This window comes from Prunus persica, chromosome G5 (assembly GCF_000346465.2).
Source record: "Prunus persica cultivar Lovell chromosome G5, Prunus_persica_NCBIv2, whole genome shotgun sequence".
Classification (NCBI taxonomy): Eukaryota; Viridiplantae; Streptophyta; class Magnoliopsida; order Rosales; family Rosaceae; genus Prunus; species Prunus persica.
Genome location: NC_034013.1, coordinates 9,977,305 through 9,996,421, shown reverse-complemented (window position 1 = coordinate 9,996,421; position 19,117 = coordinate 9,977,305). Strand labels below are relative to the sequence as shown.

The following is a 19,117-nucleotide window of genomic DNA, read 5'->3' as shown; positions in this document are numbered from 1 at the left end:
ATTGCTTTTAAAATAATCAGGATATTATATTTTTACCAAACATCCTAAAATACTTAACTTTAAGGTGAAGCAGATTTTTGACCCAAAAAAAGCAATCCCAAACGAGAAAGCCCTCATAATGACAATACTTACGAGAGTCTTAATGAGCCACTTAAAAGACAAAGTAATCGTAATAATCATAACTTTACCTTCAAAACAATTGTGCCAAACTTCCACTTTATCTCTACTTGAAAAAAAAACTTCGACTTATCAGTTACCAGAAAAGAACAACCTTTCGTTCACTGGTGGCTAGTTGAAAGTTCATATACCTATAAAGTAAACTATACAATGCGAACGCAAGAAAGAAGTCCTTTTCGTACGAACTTGCTAAACGTCAATTTGTACTATTCTTGAATTAATTATTTTAAAAAAAGCTTGAAAATAAAGAAAAAATAAAATCCCATTTTCTTTGTAAGTATGTGTATTTTTTATATTTCCATTTTGGGAATGGCAAGCATATCATCACCATTTTTTTATTACTGTTTTATTGCATGTCTGTTGTTTTTTTGGTCAAAATATTGCACGTCTTATGCAGAGCACGTGAGGAAATGGCTAAAAGTAGTAGCAGGGAAGCAAATGCTGTAGTTTTGCCACGCTGTTTTCCACTTTCTTATAAGGGTCATGTTAAGGAGACCAACTTTAGATACCAACTTGTGTACCAACTCTCTAATAGAGGTGGAGCCCACCAATACAATGGGTCCCACACTCTATTAGAGAGTTGGTACACAAGTTGGTATCTAAAGTTGGTCTCCCTAACATTTTCCTTCTTATAATATCATTTGCCTTTTCTGGGCTTGCAATGAATCAAATCAAGATGAGTTTTTAAGTGTGACCATGTATTGAGTTGATATTCTAAAAATCGACATATAATTATATTAATTAACACTATTTGATGGTGTGACATTTAAACATAAATATATATTATATAGCTTCGATTTTTTAGATTACAGGAGTCTAAGAAACTGTGGTCATTTACCTTTGGATGTAACATTCAACGGTTTAAAAAAGTTTCTTAAAAGAAGTGTAAGAGTGAGTAAACCGTTGAATTTACATCCAACGGTGAGTGACCACAAATCTCTTGGACCCTGTAGTCCAAAAGATCGGAATATAAATAGTGTTATTAATATTTAAGGACTTATGATAATATATATAATTATGATAATTTATTTATATTAATAACATCAGATAACAATTTGAAATTTAAATAAAAATATTTCATCATGGCCTCAAAAACACTCGGTGGCCTGAGCATATATACCCAAAAAAAATAATTGGTGGGGGTTTTATGCACATGAATCGATTTGGATCTTATCTACTACATGTCACATGTCCATTATGCCTTTTGACGAAGAAAATGTTGACATTATATTAACAGTAAAACGAGGAAAAATATGTCACACGGTTAATTTTTTATCCAATGTCACATCATTATTGTTAAAGCAACTTGCAAGGAAATAGAAAGACCAAAATTAATGGGAAAGTACCAAAAAAAATTGACTTCCTAACATTTACCTTAACTCTAAAATGATAACTGATGGCGGGCCACATATTTTCAGTCGGGACAAAACATGACAATTAAAGAAATAGAATCAATTGTTTGTAATGTGCTTTTCAATGATAATTATGAAATGTGTATGGTCTCTTATTATATATGCATTGAATTGTTTCGCTATCAATTTAGTTGGTTAAGAGTATTTAGAATATATAAAGGTAAAATATGAGAATTCGTCAATATAATGTGATCCGTGGTGTTACGATTCATTAATCTTATTTGTTTTCCTTATTACATCAAAGTATATATTTTTATAGAATCTATATATATAAAGCAAAAGGCAGAGAATGGTGAAACATTCAAAATACCAGAAAATGCCCTTGATTAATGCAAACATTAAGAATTCAAATTATTAATTAAATGAGGATAATATGGTAAATTCACACTTTTTCATATTTAAAAAAATTAAAAGAAAAAAGAAGCAGATAATAAATCCTATTTTTATGGAACACAACTACCCATTATCTTTTTTAATTCTAAAATAAATTTACTTATTTTTTAAAAAAAACCTCTCGCAAGCGCGGAAGCGCGTGCAGAGAGGCTAGTACTAATAATATACATAATATTACAATGAGTGAATCCGAATCACTCTCATAATTATAAATTGAAATATAAAAATAGTGCAAACAATGATTCCTAAAGTTGATTTGGCCCCTCCGACAAAGAAAAGAAATAGAAAAGGAAATCCAATACCACCCTGCGCAAGTGCAGCCACTTATTATTATTTCATGTGTTCTACCCAATTGCTATTATTCTCAAAATTACAATTATGCCCCAAATGATTCATAAAGATCCGATCTTTCTGTGTAATACACGACTCTCTCCCGTACCTATACTCATCTCTCTCTCTCTCTCTCTCTCTCTCTCTCAGTTTTTGCTCCGAGCTTTCTCCATCTTCTCCACTTTGCTTTTCATTGCTCTTATCTTTCTGATTTCGAACCACTCGAAAAACGCTTTCTTTGCTCTGTACTTGCTTTCTGCGTCCGAAGCATGCCGTGCTAGGCGCTCTCGCTTTGTTCTGTTCAAGGCAGTGTTCGTTGATGGTCATCTAAGTTTCTTCATCAACCGGTGTTCGAAATTCACTTTCGGTAATTCGATTTTCTCGCAATATGTATTATATGAATGCTTGTATATATGTGTATTTTTATTCCTGGATTCGTGCTTTGTTTGGTGCCGAGAATCCGGAAGAAAATACGAGCGAAATGAGATTTGAAGCCATGTGTTATACTTCGCTCGGTGAATTAGTTTCACTTTGATTTTATTCGGAGCCTGGAAGCTGAGATTGCTGGAGTTGAGCTCGAATCTGTATTCGTTTATTTTACGAGTTTTTGTAGGCAATCAAACAGAGCCTTATTTGGAAGTTTTTTTTTTTTTTGAATATTTTTTTTGTACTGCTATATTTTTATTCATTATTCTGTTGGAATTTTTGCTTCTGAGATTTCTTTTAGAAGAGCCGCTTATCTTTTCTTTGTTCCTCACTCAGAAGCTTAATTTTTCTGCTAGAAGTAGTATAAATCATTCAATATTATCTTTATTTTTTTTATGAAAATTAGTTATTGTGATTATTGTTATTATTTTGTCTATTTTGATAAGTTAAGTTGAGCTGGTGACATCCGTATCAGCTGATGTCCTGCTACTTAAAGTTGGCCGTAGGCTTGTTTGTGTGGAGTGTAGACTTAGTCAAATTGGGCGGTCTATGATAATATGGTGTGCTTGAGGAGGGTATAATCTACACTAGAGTCAATGAAAATTTCTTAAAGCACTCAAAGAATGTTAGGTTTATTGTAAATTATGTCTGGGTGGCTTATGCATGCACCTTATCAGAGGCACAAGGCGATTGAATTCTCTGATATGCGGTTGAAAGAGGGGATATATGATTGAAAAAAATAGAACAGAAAGAGAATAGCCCTATGAGAGGTCAGGTGAAATTATGTGGAAATGTTGTGTGGTCTAATCTATATTATGACAATGATACTTCAAATTATACTATATAAAAAAAGTTTTGTTTATTTGTTTTGTTTTTAATGATGTATATAAGTTATTGGCCAATTGCTTGGGTTTGGAGCCAGAAGAATTAACGTACAATCCTCATTAGCGTTGCTCAGGCTGGGAGAAAAATGCTGGTTGTATAGGCCTCTCTGGTGGACTAATAATTATAATTGTTAGCATTTTTATCTTCCGTGGTAGTTTTCACTTCATCTTCTTGTTTTGCTAATGCAAGCGGCTATTAATTTGTAGTCAGATATGGTTGCCTTTGGGAAAAAGCTGAAGGAAAGACAAATTCGAGAATGGCAGGGGTATGTTTGGTCTATTCTCACTTATTGAAGTATGCATCATTAGTATAGGATTCATTGTGACAGAAATTTTGAGTTTTCTCTTGTGGAAGGGGTAAAGGAATAAAAGAAAGGGTCTAAATGATGGCAATCTTTGATGACAAGCATGTTGTTGTGTTATAACCTGATTCTTAATTGAAAATCCTGCAGTGCTGTTAAATAAGCGTTAATACATCATATGTTATTTGTTTATGGATTTTCTTGTTGTTAGACCATTAGATTATCTGTCGTATAACCAATGGTGTAGAGGATAAATGATTTTATGGGAGTAATCTGTGTGGGCATATAGATTCTTTTGGTTGACACACTCATACACACAATCTGTGTCATCATTAATAACAGTAAACAACTTAGAGAGCATTGGGGTTTGTGTTTTTGGATGGTGTCACTTATCTAGTACCCAGATTTATGGTACCATTAATATGGTAAGAAACAATATGTGTCATATATATATGGTATCACTAATAAAAAAGGATTGGTATTGTACATGCATATGTGTAGATATGCCTATCATGTCAATGCCATTGTACAATATTTCTCCATTTATATGCTAAATTCCTATGGTTGTCTGCCCATACCTTGCTTCATCCAGGTATTACATCAATTATAAACTTATGAAAAAGAAAGTAAAACACTATGGTCAACAAATTCAAGATGGAACACTAGACCGGAGGCATGTCCTAAAGGACTTTTCAAGAATGCTGGATAATCAGGTATGTGGGTCATCCATGTTTGTTTATGAATACTATAATAGTGACTATATGTATGTACCCCAGCACTTTCAATCACATTTAGAGTCAATATCTGCATCTGTTTTTATTTTTATTTTTTATTATAGATAATTTGTGTCCTTGTTATAATCCACTTGGGCACTCTCTATAAATATACACATATATCCAAGTCCTCTTTTTGGATGATCAATAGATATGTACATGTATGTATCACCAGGAAGTTCATTGCATTATATGGTCTTTTTATTCTGGACAATCTGAGTTCTGCTGTTATTCAGGAGAGCTGAATAACAAATGTGTTTCTCTTGTTTGTTATTACAATATCAGATTGAGACGATCGTCCTTTTCCTGTTGGAACAACAAGGGCTACTTGCGAGCAGAATAGCCAAGCTTGGAGAACGGCATGACGCTCTTCAGGAGCAACCTGATATATCCCAAATATCTGAACTACGAGAAGCTTATAGACAAGTGGCCCGTGATCTTCTGAAGCTTCTCATTTTTGTTGACGTTAATGCTACAGGTCTGCGTAAGATACTGAAGAAGTTTGATAAACGGTTTGGCTATAGATTCACTAACTACTACGTCAAAACTCGTGCTAATCATCCTTACTCACAGCTGCAGCAAGTGTTTAAGCATGTGGTAATATGTTTAATCAGAGGCCTTTTCACCCCCTTTCTCCTTTTGAACTTTTAAAAACTTGAACAGGCTTCTAGATGCAGTTCTTGCCATTTCCATTTATGTAAGTTCTTACGTGCAGTTCTAGAATATTGGGGGCATGAAAGAATGACAATACATAAAGTAGCGACTAAAAACTTACTTTCAGCATATTGTTAGCAACTGCAAACTTGTAGTTTCTGTGTAAATGATATCTCCCTGTCTAACAATCTTGCAGGGAATAGGGGCTGTTGTGGGGGCTATATCTCGCAATCTTCATGAACTTCAGGACCGACAGGGAAGCTACTTATCAATATACGATCAGGCTGCTCTTCCCCTCCAGGTTTCATTAATTGTTGATGCCTTGATTTCTTCTCTCTTTCTTAATGTTTTCATGCATGAAACTTGATGTTATTGTTTGAGTCAGAAGCAATCAAGATGTTGGTAATATATGATAATGTTTACTAGGGTTCACGTGCAGGATCCTGTCATTGATTCAGTAAGAGCAGCTGTGGACAGGTTAACCCATTCAACAAACTTCCTAAGCTTTTTGGGACAACATGCACTGATTGTGCAGGAAGATGAGCTGCCTACTCCTGTTGAGGAACGTGTTGATGATCAGAGATACCATTTTATGTCACTTCTCTTAAACTTAGTGAACACGTTTCTTTATATGGTCAATACATATATTATTGTCCCTACAGCAGATGACTACTCATTGAGCCTTGGAGCTGCAGCAACTGTTTGTGGTGTTGTGATTGGAGCGATGGCTGTTGCACAGGTGTTTTCTTCAGTGTATTTTAGTGCATGGTCAAATAAGTCATACTTCAAGCCTCTTGTATTTAGCAGCGTTGTTCTCTTTGCGGGAAATACCTTGTATGCTATGGCTTATGATCTTAATTCAATATGGGTTCTTTTGATTGGTCGTCTTTTCTGCGGGTAAGTAATTCTTCTACTTCTTCCTCTGATTCTTATTTTGGATATGGCAATAGTATTTCATTGAAAGTGGTGGTTTAGGAAGTTTTAAATTGTCAGCTTTGATTAAAACCTAACTTGCAACTCCTCTACTCATTTTCAATGGTAGAAATTGACACTAGCTGACTCAGTGACAATTGTCACAACCCGTGGTCAGATTTTAGTCTTGTGGTATAATTTCTTCTAGCTCTGCTCTTTTGACACATAGGTTTTAGTATTTTAACTTTCTCTCCCTCTGGCTTCTTGGTCACTTGGAGAAATATTGATGTATTCCATCTTTCGATTTGAGATCAAAGTAGACTTTCCTGGAAGCATATGCAATGTCTAAACATTTGTTATTGGTTATGTGAACTTGGTTTAATTCTGGAAGTAGACAAGGCTCTCAAATGGAATTGAGGCAAGATTCGACGGATAAAAAGGGTGACTTATTTTTTTATCAAGATTTGGATGTACTAACTGCTCAAGGTAAACATAAAATGTCTTAAGACATGTCCACCCATTGAATTGTGTACTGATGTCAGGTGGTAGATTGATCCGGCAAACCGAAAAGAACACTTGGTTTTACATGAAATACGGAACAAAATAAAATTAAGAGGTCTAGTAGGCAAATTTTCATTTTGCGGGCTCTTTGGACAGGGTTGGATTTTCTGTTACCAAACAAACTATGGCTAATTGTTGTTTGTGACAATCTTACATACAACACCTTGTTTGTTGCCTAGGCCAAGAAGTCTTCAGTGTTTCTTGATTTATAGGAGACCTGAAGCTCGTTTCTGTGACACAAAGATGAAAAATGAGAGATCATTATGTTATGATTTGAGGACTCAGATTGAACTTTGAACTAGGAGTCGTGTAATGCAATAAGACTTTGAAGCTTTTTTCTTGGTACATCATCAGATAAATTGAAAAATTTGTGCTTTCTATATTTCAGATTCGGTTCTGCTAGAGCTGTTAACAGGCGTTATATCAGTGATTGTGTACCACTGAGAATCCGTATGCAGGCCTCAGCAGCTTTTGTTAGTGCTAGTGCCCTTGGAATGGCATGCGGTCCTGCTCTTGCTGGCTTACTTCAAACTAATTTCAAGATTTACAAGCTTACATTCAATCAAGACACTTTGCCTGGCTGGGTTATGGCTATAGCTTGGCTTTTATACTTAATATGGTTGTGCATCTCATTCAAAGAACCTTCTCGTGAAGATGAAGTGATACAACAGGAATCAAGTCGTGGTATGTTGACTCATATCAGTAATTGGTTTATCTTTTGAGCATATGCTGTTTTGTGTCTTTTCCGTAAATCTTAATCTTTTAGGAGGCAATAGAGTTAATCTAATTTGACTGCAATAGTTCTCATTTTATTTCTGCAAGCATTCTTTTGTCGTATTGAGAATGTTATTACAAACACATTATCAGTTATCAGTCTTGTGTCCTTCTGACAATAATAAGTCTAGTGAATGATGTCTTTTTTCTTTTAGAAAGAAAATTTTATATAATAAGGATATAGGTCTTTTGACTTTTGAGGGAAACTTTGAAGCTTCAAAGTAATCATATTGTTAGTGCATAGGAAAGAAAGTTGCTGCTACTGATTTTCATAAGTTGGTATGGGTAATAAATATCCTTGAACATTACTGTTTTCAACATGATTGACATATTCAGACCCTTAAAAAATGTTAGTTAAGTTTGGTGTTGACATGGTCTGTGGCACTGACTTGGACTTTTAGACCTTGATAAGTGGCAGTTCTTTGAACTCAAGTTTGTTGATTTCAGTATCAAGATCTATGGTGGGTCATTGATTTACAAGGGGTCTATTCCACGTACCCATGATTGTGAATTATGCTGTATGAGAGTAGTGACGAGCCATTTCCTGCTGCATCTCTCAGATGCAAACCATGTAGTTGCAGTTGTGGGAGCTAATAGTTATCTGTCATGTAATTGACAGGAACAACAGAAAACGATGCACTCGAGAAAGGTCTTAAACAACCATTGCTCATTAGTTCTGATGACAAGAAAGAAGATGAAGATGGTGACCAAGATATAGATGAAAGTGAAGAAGCACCGGAGGAGACCCGTCGACCAGCCACTTCGATTCAATCAGCATATCGACTACTCACACCCTCTGTGAAGGTATCTAACTGATTTTGAGTTTCAATGAGTTTCACAACTCAATTATTCCATTAATTGTATCTGAATCTTTGACGTCAGTGTTAACCTGAAAATAGTTGGAGGTCTGCCTTCACCTAACTCTAGTTGATGCTTTCAATTTTTTATTCTTATCGTGTATTTTGTTATTTTATCTTTAGTGCTAAATCTTTGAAATGTTTTATTTCCACTTCAGTCTGCATTGCTAAATCTTTGGGACATAAACCCTTTCTACTTTTCTGTGGTTTCAACAGGTTCAATTGTTGATATATTTCATGCTCAAGTATGCAATGGAGATTTTACTTTCAGAATCTAGTGTTATTACCACATACTACTTTAGCTGGAGTACTAGCAAAGTCGCAATTTTTCTCTTCTGTCTTGGGCTAACCGTTCTTCCAGTAAATATTCTTGTTGGGAGCTACATCAGCAACATGTTTGAAGACAGGTGATTTTTCACAGGAAGAATACCTTTAATCTTTCTTTACGTACAGTGCTCTATTATAGTTGCTAGTTGAAAGTTCCATTAATATTTGTCCTGCTCACTGATGGATTTGTTCTTGTTGACCTGACTGCAGGCAAATTTTATTAGCATCTGAAATAGTGGTTTGCATAGGCATAGTTATGAGCTTCCATATGTTTAATCCATACTCTGTGGTACAATATGTCAGCTCAGGGCTCATCATGTTCGTTTCAGCCGAAGTACTGGAAGGTGATATATTTTTATTCAATTCAATTACTTTTTGGTTTATAGAAATGAAGGGAAATGCTACATAAAAGATAAAACTCCAAACAATGATGTTTTTTGTTTAAGTTTTAGTTTAAAAATCCTCCTCTCTTCCTCACCTTTCTAATCTCTCTCCTCCTCTTCTCTGTCTCCCTATATTTGTTTTTTTGAATTTAAACAAAAAATGGTAAACAGAAAACAGAGAGATTACCAAACGAGCTCTTAGCAATTGAAGTATAACGTTTATTATGTAGCAGGAGTCACACATACAATTCTTCAGTTCTCGGTAGTAACAAAATTCAGCTGTTGTCTTACTATCAGACTATCCCCTTGTGCTCACCTTTTAAGGGATTAATCGTGCCCTTTTTCTTTGAGATTCTCATGCAGTACGACTTCATGAAGAACCATTCTTTCTGAAAACTCCTTAGAACATGTATAGTAATATCAAATGCACAAAATTTAATCAGTAAATCTTTTTTCCAAAATGGTTTATGCAGCATATAAGAAGTCCTCTTTCTTACACTCAAACGTGCAACCATCGTTTATGCAGGTGTCAACTTGTCACTTCTCTCTAGGGTCATGTCATCGAGGCTTTCCCGCGGAACTTACAATGGTGGATTACTTTCAACAGAAGCTGGGACGCTCGCTCGAGTAGTTGCAGATGCCACCATAACTCTGGCTGGATACTTGGGGGAGAGTAAGCTCCTGAACGTCACCTTATTTCCTTCCCTCTTCATTTGCGTTATTTCCATTATTGCCACCTGCTTTACATACAACACTCTCTATTGATTCATCTTTATTGGCATCAGAAAAATGCCCGATCTCTTCCCAATTCAAAACCCACTCAATTTTTCCGTTGAAGTGTTATTATTTTTTAGCCGCGTGTATATTGATAGAAAACTAGGTCATTGTTTATGGTCTCCAATTTCAATAAAACCCCATTGTGTCCTACTGTACTCGCTTCCCCCATTTTTATACTTGCAACCACCTGAAATGCTTACGGGATGTTCTCCCGGCTTGTGCAAGCTATTTTAAGGGAATTTTATTTATTTATTTTGGGTCTGAAAGGGCAAATGCTTAATTAGGAAAGAAAAGGGTTACCAATGAAAAATGATTGAAGAATCCTCTCCTGGTGATCCCATTTTTTTGAAATATCTACTTGGTACAACATTTTTAGGCCATGATGGGTTCAGCCCCAAAAAGATGAAGAGTAAATGTATAAAGTATTCCCATAGGAAGTATTTACCCTTATATTGCCATTTTCATCTTGAAAATGAGAATAATTCTCACAGATGTGGTGAGAGTCTATTATATTATAAGATTCTCTCAAAGGGATGTTTGAAAAAGAAAAAGAAGAAAAGAGCCATCAAAAAAATGGACTTTCTTTTCTTCTTTGTCGCTCATCCAAAGTGAATATTGCTAATAATCACCGGAAAATATGGTATACGTGTGGCCTTTGACGATGATGCAATTATGTTTTCTAAACTATTTTGTCAATGGCTCCAAACCAATTAATTAAAAATAACCCTTAAAAAATCCAAAAAAATAAAATAAGAAGATAAAAATTATTCTTAGGGCTCTGGACATTTAAAGTCTTCTTCCTTCTGTTTCGGAAAACTCTTGTATAAAACTCTCTGTTTATGCAAGCATTATTGCATTTGTTGACAGATGGATGTTTAACAAATCACCACATGATCTGCTTTTTTCAGCATAAATTAACCAAGGAAAAATGTGGTTATTAAATATCCACCTACTTCATGTTTACACCTCCATTGGAGAGGGTTTTATATATGGTCCATGTCCTTTCAACGTTGGCAAATGCACACTTCAAAAAATGTTAATTAGTGGAAGCTCTCACTCCAAAGCTCTATAGTACTTGTTTTTTTAGTACAAGTGATACAAGAGAAGGTTTCTCACGCACACATTACCAAGGTGTCATAATAATTTGAATTTGAGACCGATAGTTTGTAAATCAAAATCCTATTTCACACGACTAGGCCCACTTATGTGCATGTTGGTACTATATTTGTTTACATGAAGCAAATGTTGGATTCTCTTGTTTTCTTTAATAAATTCCAAAACTGATGTTTTGGAGTCAAAACTAATTATTTTCAAATAATTAATCAAAATAAGGAGTGTATTAGTGTACCAATATGTTGTAGGTCTAAACTTTTAAATGAGACATTAAGATCCAACTACTTGTGTACAAGTAGTAGTTCAACTTCTTTGTAAGGCTAATAAGTGAGTCCCCATGATCCCTTTGAATTTGATCATCTTCAAAAAGCCGCTCTGGCATTTAAAGTCATTCCACATTGATTGCAACTGCGACTGCTACTTTTGCTTTCCAATATTATGAAAATAGGAAGTTGGTCGATAAAAGTTATAGTATATAGACAATGTATTAAGTAATGATGTTAAACTAAATATGGGCAAAATTAAAAATGGCACTGGCATTGTTTGCATAGTGCTCCCAAACATTAACACAAAAATGAGCTAGTCATGCAAATAGCGTCTAATTCAATGAAAAGGGCCCTGACTTGTAGAGTAGAGGTCTCAGGTTCGAACCCTCATGGCGTCTTAGTTCTGTTTGTATGTGAGAAACCATTTTCCCCCTTTGTTTAGACTATAGCTTGTACCATATAAGAAAAGGCAAAAGTTTACTTTTGGTCTCTATAGTTTGTCAATTTTACCATTTTGATTCATGTAGTTTCAATTTTGAGCAATTCAAAGATACATTTCAATTTATGTCAAATTCCTCCAAATTTCATTAAGTTTTGATCATGTGCCCCTCACGTTGAGGTTCACTCGAGCCATATAACAATAAAACACAACTTGGAGCTCTTTCCATTCACTTTAGGCACGATATTGGGGTTTCAAAAGAATTTACATTTTTGGATTGAAATAAGGGAAAATTTGAAGGAATTTAGGAGAAATTTGACTTGAGTTGACCAAAATACCCATCTTCGTGAGTGACACGTGATCAAAACTTAACATAATTGAGAGGAATTTTGACAAAAATTAAAATATGTCCTTGAATTGCTTCAAATTGAAAATTACAAGGATAAAATTGACAAAATTGAAAACTACAAGGATAAAATTACAAAAATTAAAACTAAATAGACACAAGTGATAAAACCAGTAAACTACAGGGACTATAAATGACTTTTTACCTAAAAAAATGAGCAAGTCACAGTGTGAGCATTTGTAGGTAATTTTCAATTATAAGTAAGTGTTAATTAACAGTCAGAAATAGCCCATGTTAGACTTCTGCAAAATCCACCCGAAGTAAACAATGCAGGCCCTCACTAACACTCATTAGTAGTTGTACTTCGCACCTCACACTAGGGCCATTGAGACCATAATTGTTCCGGAGACAGATGTCTATTTAAATGGGGGTTTTTTTTTGGGAAAACTTAATGTTCTATTTTATTTTTATTTTTTTGGGTAAGCAATTCTAATATGCATCAATCACACATTATCATGACCAAGAAAGTTTGATAGCGATACAATCTCCACTTGTCTAAAGGCCCCAGAATTTAGTCCACCAGCAGTTGTTTGGTGCAATTAAACAAAAACCAACTGCCCTCCTCCCTCCCCCGTTTCTTCTCTCTCTCTCTCTCTCTCTCTCTCTCTCCAAAACACTCTACATCTCAGCGAATAGTACATTTTACTGAAAGCAAACAGACACTAGTCCAAATTTCTAGCCCAATATATAACATGTGAAGCTATATATTTGAACACCTAGTGTTACCACATTGCTCACATTTGTTTCTTTTTTGAGTTTTTGGGTCTATAAATTGACCGAGCTAATTTCTAGCTCCTATATCACAATCTTGTGCATTTTCTTGAATCTTTTTTTGATCTCCTCCATTTTCTCTGCACATCATTGGGTTTGTGAGCTTCTTTCAGTACTTACCGCTGCTGAGATCGTTGAGCCCTGAAACTTGTACTAAATATATATAAGGAACTGCTTAAGGTCTGTAGAGCAAAGCAAGCCAGCCCATTTACATAAACACACAAAAGCTTTTTGCGTAGGAGTTGTTTTGAAAGTGGGATATATTACATTATACGTAATGGGTTTTGGGTGGTGGAAATTGTTTGGTGCTGCCCTCGTTGGGATTCTCTTCTTTCATGGCTTTTGTGGAGCTGAAACAGGTACCAGTTTTTTTTTTTTTTTTCCTTATTAATTATTTGTGAATATTGTGAAATTAATTGGTTAATTAAGAGTCTTGTAATTGCATGAAATGAAAGCAGTGATCTCTGAGTTTGTGATGACTGTGATAATAGAGATCCATGGATTCTGCAGTTGTTGTTCTACAACAATGAGTCCCTACCTGATCCATCGGCACATATTGAGCAGACATCACTAATTGTTTGTGGAATATAATGAGTATAGTTAGCAAAATACAGAACAAGTACAATATGTATGATTCGAATATAATACATGTACTGTTACAAAATATTCGAGAAAATGTGTATTATTCGTGAAAATATGTACGCACTTACGTGTATAAATACCAAGAATAATATATTTGCTTTCAAAAAAAAGTGTATTTTTCTATGAACAGTAAACAAAAATATTTTAATCTGTAATTTACAGCTCCAAACTTCAGCTTCATGCACAATGCAACCACAGCTCCGGACATATCATACTATGACTACATTATAGTGGGTGGTGGCACTGCTGGCTGCCCCTTGGCCGCCACTCTATCCCAAAACTACAGCGTTTTGTTACTTGAACGCGGCGGCACCCCCTATGGCAACCCCAACATTACTAATGTGTCAGCCTTTGGCCGTGCACTCTCTGACCTCTCCCCCACCTCCCCTTCCCAGCGCTTCATCTCCGAGGATGGTGTCATTAACGCCCGGGCCCGCGTGTTAGGTGGCGGAAGCTGCCTCAATGCCGGGTTTTACTCACGCGCCGCCACTGACTACGCCAGGTATAAATATACGTATAATTTATTATATCTATGTACATATTATATTCACTTGTCTTCTTGACGCATTGTTTATTGTTATGCCTTTAGTTTTAATAGAAAAAGGAAATTAATTGTGTGCTCACACATGCTTCATTTATCTTAGATCGATGCCCATTCTTTTCTTTTTTTCCTTTCTTTAGGGAAGCAGGATGGGATACGCGGTTAGTGAACGAATCGTACCAATGGGTGGAGCGGCTCGTGGCGTTTCAGCCACCAATACAGGCGTGGCAGTCCGCGGTGCGTGCCGGTCTGGTGCAAGCCGGGGTGGTGCCCTACAACGGGTTCACTTACGACCATATCTACGGGACCAAAGTTGGAGGGACCATATTTGATCTTGAGGGACATAGACACACTGCCGCAGATTTATTACAGTACGCTAACCCCACAGGACTTACCGTGCTCTTGCATGCCACTGTCCACAAGATCCTCTTCAGAACAAAAGGTTTGTGATCTTCTCCTCCTCTTTCCCCTTTTTTAATTTATCATATTAATTTTCTCAATTTTTTGGAAAATGATAAAGGATACTGCTTACCAAGAATTTCATTATTCCTGCAAATTACGGTTTGACACTTGTGCAAAAATAATTTATTATAAATACAAAAAGAAAAATATATACATACATGTTATATTATTATTAATAAGAATATAAGAGTTCCTACTTACAAACGAAGGAGGGAATATTTTCTAATGGTAAATGGTAAATGGTTTTTATTTTGTATCTCTAATATTGAACAGGAAAATCAAGGCCGTTGGCCCATGGGGTGGTGTTCAGAGATGCATCAGGGACCAAGCACAGAGCTTATCTAAAGAGTGGGCCTACAAACGAGATCATTGTATCATCTGGGGCACTCGGGAGCCCACAGCTTCTAATGTTGAGTGGGGTGGGCCCAGCAGAGCACCTCAGGGCCCACAACATCACAGTGGTGGTGGACCAACCCTTGGTTGGGCAAGGAATGTCTGACAACCCGATGAACGCAATTTTCGTGCCCTCACCCATCCCTGTCGAGGTGTCACTCATCCAAGTGGTCGGCATCACCCACTTTGGCAGCTACATTGAAGCTGCCAGCGGTGAAAACTTTGCTGGCTCTTCTGCAACCAGAGACTTTGGAATGTTCTCTCCCAAGGTAATAATACCAATTCTCAGTTCTCAATTCTCAATTCAATTGGGCCATGCCAAGCCCAAGTTCTCTATCATTCATATACATAAAAAAATTGATCAGCACACCCAACTCCTAATTTTTAGTTCCAATTTTACCCCTAGGCGTATTGATTTGAAAATAAAATAAAAACTAAATTGTAGTAAAGGTCCCTGAATTATACCCGTGTTGCATTTTCGTCCTTGAGGTTGGAGTATCCCTGGTCAGGTCGCAGACTCCCCTTTTTTTCGATTATATTTTAATTTTCAATAAAAGCATAATTGGATGTCGAGTAGTGTTGATAAGATTTTGGGTGTATTAATTTTCCAAAATGTCCCTATTTATTATTATTCATGTTTGGCAGATTGGACAGCTGTCAACAGTGCCACCAAAGCAAAGGACCCCAGAAGCCCTAGCCAAGGCAGTGGAATATATGAACAGTCTTGAAGCCCCAGCCTTCAGGGGAGGGTTCATTCTCGAGAAAGTCATGGGCCCAATTTCCACTGGCCATTTGGAGCTCCGAACCCGAAACCCGAACGACAACCCATCAGTCACATTCAACTATTTCAAAGATCCCCAAGACTTGGAGAGATGCATCCAGGGCCTTGAGACCATAGAGAAAATAATTGAATCAAAGCCCTTCTCCAAATTCAGATATGACTATCTGTCTTTAGCAGCTCTGCTCAACATTACAGCAAACAGCCCAATTAACTTGTTGCCCAAGCATGCCAACGTCTCAAGGTCTTTGGATCAGTTTTGCAAGGACACTGTGATGACCATATGGCACTACCATGGAGGCTGCCAAGTTGGGAGGGTTGTTGATTATCAGTACAAGGTTCTCGGCGTTGATGCTCTTCGTGTTATCGATGGTTCGACGTTTATTTACTCCCCCGGAACCAATCCCCAAGCCACCGTAATGATGCTTGGAAGGTAATTTTAAATTTTTTTTTTTCAGTTCATAATCAGGTTAAAATTACTTTTGAAGGAAGCACTACTTCTGCCTATAAGTGCTTTTTCGAGTCTCACTTCTATTAGAAGAACATTTAACGTCATCAGAAGTACTTTTTGTTGTCAGAAAACACTTTTAAGCATTTAAAAAGCAGTCCTTAACATGGATGGTATTTATGTATTGATTTTTTTTTATGGTGCAGGTACATGGGGAAAAGAATACTGGATGAGAGACTTGCTAGCGATGGAAATTGATCAATTGGGTCTTATTATATATGTATGATTGGCATACCAAAGGGACTTCCCATATCGATGAAGAAATTATGTATAATTTATATTTCGGTTTATTTCTTTTTGAACATACAATGGAAAATTGGGCAACTAAAAAAAAAAAAAAAAAAAAAAAAAAAAACCCCCGATTGCTTATATCTAATCAATTCGATAGTAACTAGATCACACAATGCATCAACAAAGTCAATTAGAGATAACATAAGTTACTGGGAATTATATTCTGTTGGATGCTTATATGGATTTTTAAAGACCAGGAAAACCCCCCAACAACAAAAAAAACACCAAGAAAATCCTTTAGGAAAAATAAAAAACTAGAAAAGAAAATAAATATCGAAAGAATATGACATAGGATATACCTCAACGACCAGGTATAGCTTCAGCCTAACAAACAAAAAAGAAAGCATCTCTTGACGACCCTTCTTTTTCTTCCTCCATTTCCATCTCCATCTCCAAAACATGAAATAATGGAGAGAGAGAGAGAGAGAGAGAGAGAGAGAGAGCCAAATAGAATCTATAAAACATGAGTAAGAAAAAGATTTTTTGAGATAAAAGGAGGCGCACAGAAGTATATCCATGGCATATGCTATTTTTTGTGCCCTTGTTCCATTGCCTGAGCCTGAAAAGACTGAAAAAGCTTGGAAAGAAGAGGTGTATATAAAGCAGCTTGCACCCTTAGTCAGTCATCAACTGGTGCAGATTAGTGAAGAAGACAAATGAGCGGATTAGTTGTAGGGCGTCTCTCCATTGGCAGGCAATGATGATTTTGTGTTCTTATAAGTTATGACCCGCCAAAGGAGAGTTGCCCTTCGACTGCTTCTGCTCAATGTGATTGATCATCTCACGGTCCAACGATAGTGTTCCATGCAGAAGGGTATGGCTTAGAAAACAGAATCAATATATGTATTGAATTACTAATTTCTTTATCTGAATTTGTTTTGTGTTGTTACCTTGGCAATTGGGAGTGCATGCATGTGTGAGTCACCTAATTATAGTTTAAAGAATGCAAAAATGCAAACTTTATGTATGAATTATACACACACGTATATATATGTCTGTCCACTAGACGTCTCTCCACCACCACCAGCTAGTTTTTTTTTGTAAAATTGAGATGTTTTCTGCTATCTGGTTGCTAGTATCGGAGAGTTTGAACCTAATTAAAGATACTTCTTTTGTGGTGTTCATAGTTTTAGTGGTAGAGAACTTATCCAAACAGACACGACAACGAGAACTTGATTCTCGCCATTCCCATCCAAAGCTTAATTAATTAGTTTCTTCTCATAATATTGTTATTGTGGAAAATGCCATATATGCATATATCAATTGCTTGATTCTTCAAGCAAAATTTATGCCAAAAGAAAGAGTATATAAACACCAAACATGACTCAGAGATATACTAACCATTTTAACAGATGTGTGGTAAAATTCATTTGCTTTAAATTAACATTGTTGAATTTAACGCAAGGAGTTTACCAAACATATGGTTCCTTAAGAAATTGTTCACCCCCCCCCCCCCACCCCCTCGAGCAGAAAGTGGGACCAGACACACCAGGAACAATATCATGTCCAAACAGAAACTTTACCTGCAAGGCTATAATTTTACAGTTTTGATAATGCATGACTCACAATTCAATTCAAGTGTCTGTTACACTTTGGTTACAGGATTCTCTAAATGAGACTCTTCTGAGTGTACTGTTGCTTGATTCTTTTGTCGTTTTGGTATGTGTGATACTCTTTTTTCTTCTGATGTTTTGTCCAATTGGGTTTTTCTCAAAGAGGTTTTAACGATGCCACTCTATGCATGTTTTATCCTTGTAATACTCTGATTTTCTAATGAAATCCATCATCTTCTCCACACACCCAAAAAAAAAGAAGAAAAAAAAAGTGTATGTTACACTTTCGTAATTTTTTTTCTTGCTTTTTTGTTTGTATATTATTAATGTATGCCATATAGTTGATTGTACATATATAGTTGATTGATGGAAAAGATGCTTTCACTTGATTTGGTGTCTAACCATTCTGTGGCTCGATTAATTTATGCAAAGATATTTAAAGAAAACTATATGCCTAAGTATAACCAGTTGGAGAAAGACTCATATTCGATTCGACTCACAAATGTGACAACTATACATATTTGTGGTAAGGTTAATACGTAGTTGTTGGAGATCCTGTGATTGAATTATATAACCCATGTAAAAATAAATTTGTAAATATCATATCGTTTCATTTATAGCAGTCCTGATTGTAATGTGCAAATATATGCACTTAAGAGTAAGCAGCAATATTTTATGCATGTAATTTCATCCTAATCTCTTTATTAAACAACTTTTGTACATCAAATTTCAAGTATATTTGGTGCAAATCTCAATAGAATCAAGTTACATATATAAGGTGTGCCACTATAAATAGAATTGAAGACATCAGAGAACACTTTCTTCAGATTCAATCGCAATTACTGCTCTTTATATAGAATACCTGTGACTCAATCATGCTGATAATATAGTTAATTGCATACATGTACACACACATAATGATCAAATTCAAGAATAATAGTGGCAGATTTAGAAGTTTTTCTTCCTTATACCTCACCTTTGAGACATTTCATCAAACACCTTAATCCTCTTT

At 35.8% G+C, this 19,117-nt stretch overlaps 2 protein-coding genes across 3 annotated transcripts; both read left to right on the top strand.

Moving 5' to 3' along the window:
- LOC18775915 (SPX domain-containing membrane protein At4g22990) lies at positions 2,379–10,192 on the top strand. 2 transcript variants are annotated; one of them, XM_020563891.1, is made up of 11 exons: positions 2,379–2,679; positions 3,830–3,888; positions 4,517–4,637; positions 4,983–5,294; positions 5,548–5,652; positions 5,791–6,248; positions 7,213–7,508; positions 8,218–8,402; positions 8,672–8,862; positions 8,993–9,126; positions 9,692–10,190. In XM_020563891.1, exons 2-11 carry the CDS (start codon positions 3,836–3,838, stop codon positions 9,928–9,930), a joined length of 2,094 nt encoding a protein of 697 aa, XP_020419480.1. In that variant the 5' UTR covers positions 2,379–2,679; positions 3,830–3,835; the 3' UTR covers positions 9,931–10,190. The 2 variants fall into 2 exon arrangements, with proteins under 2 accessions (XP_020419480.1, XP_020419479.1); XM_020563890.1 differs by having other exon boundaries at positions 2,407–2,679; positions 3,834–3,888; positions 9,692–10,192.
- Positions 12,527–16,621, top strand: LOC18776873 (protein HOTHEAD). Its single transcript, XM_007208977.2, has 6 exons — positions 12,527–13,296; positions 13,742–14,081; positions 14,261–14,562; positions 14,856–15,244; positions 15,621–16,186; positions 16,408–16,621. Exons 1-6 carry the CDS (start codon positions 13,215–13,217, stop codon positions 16,457–16,459), a joined length of 1,731 nt encoding a protein of 576 aa, XP_007209039.1. The 5' UTR covers positions 12,527–13,214; the 3' UTR covers positions 16,460–16,621.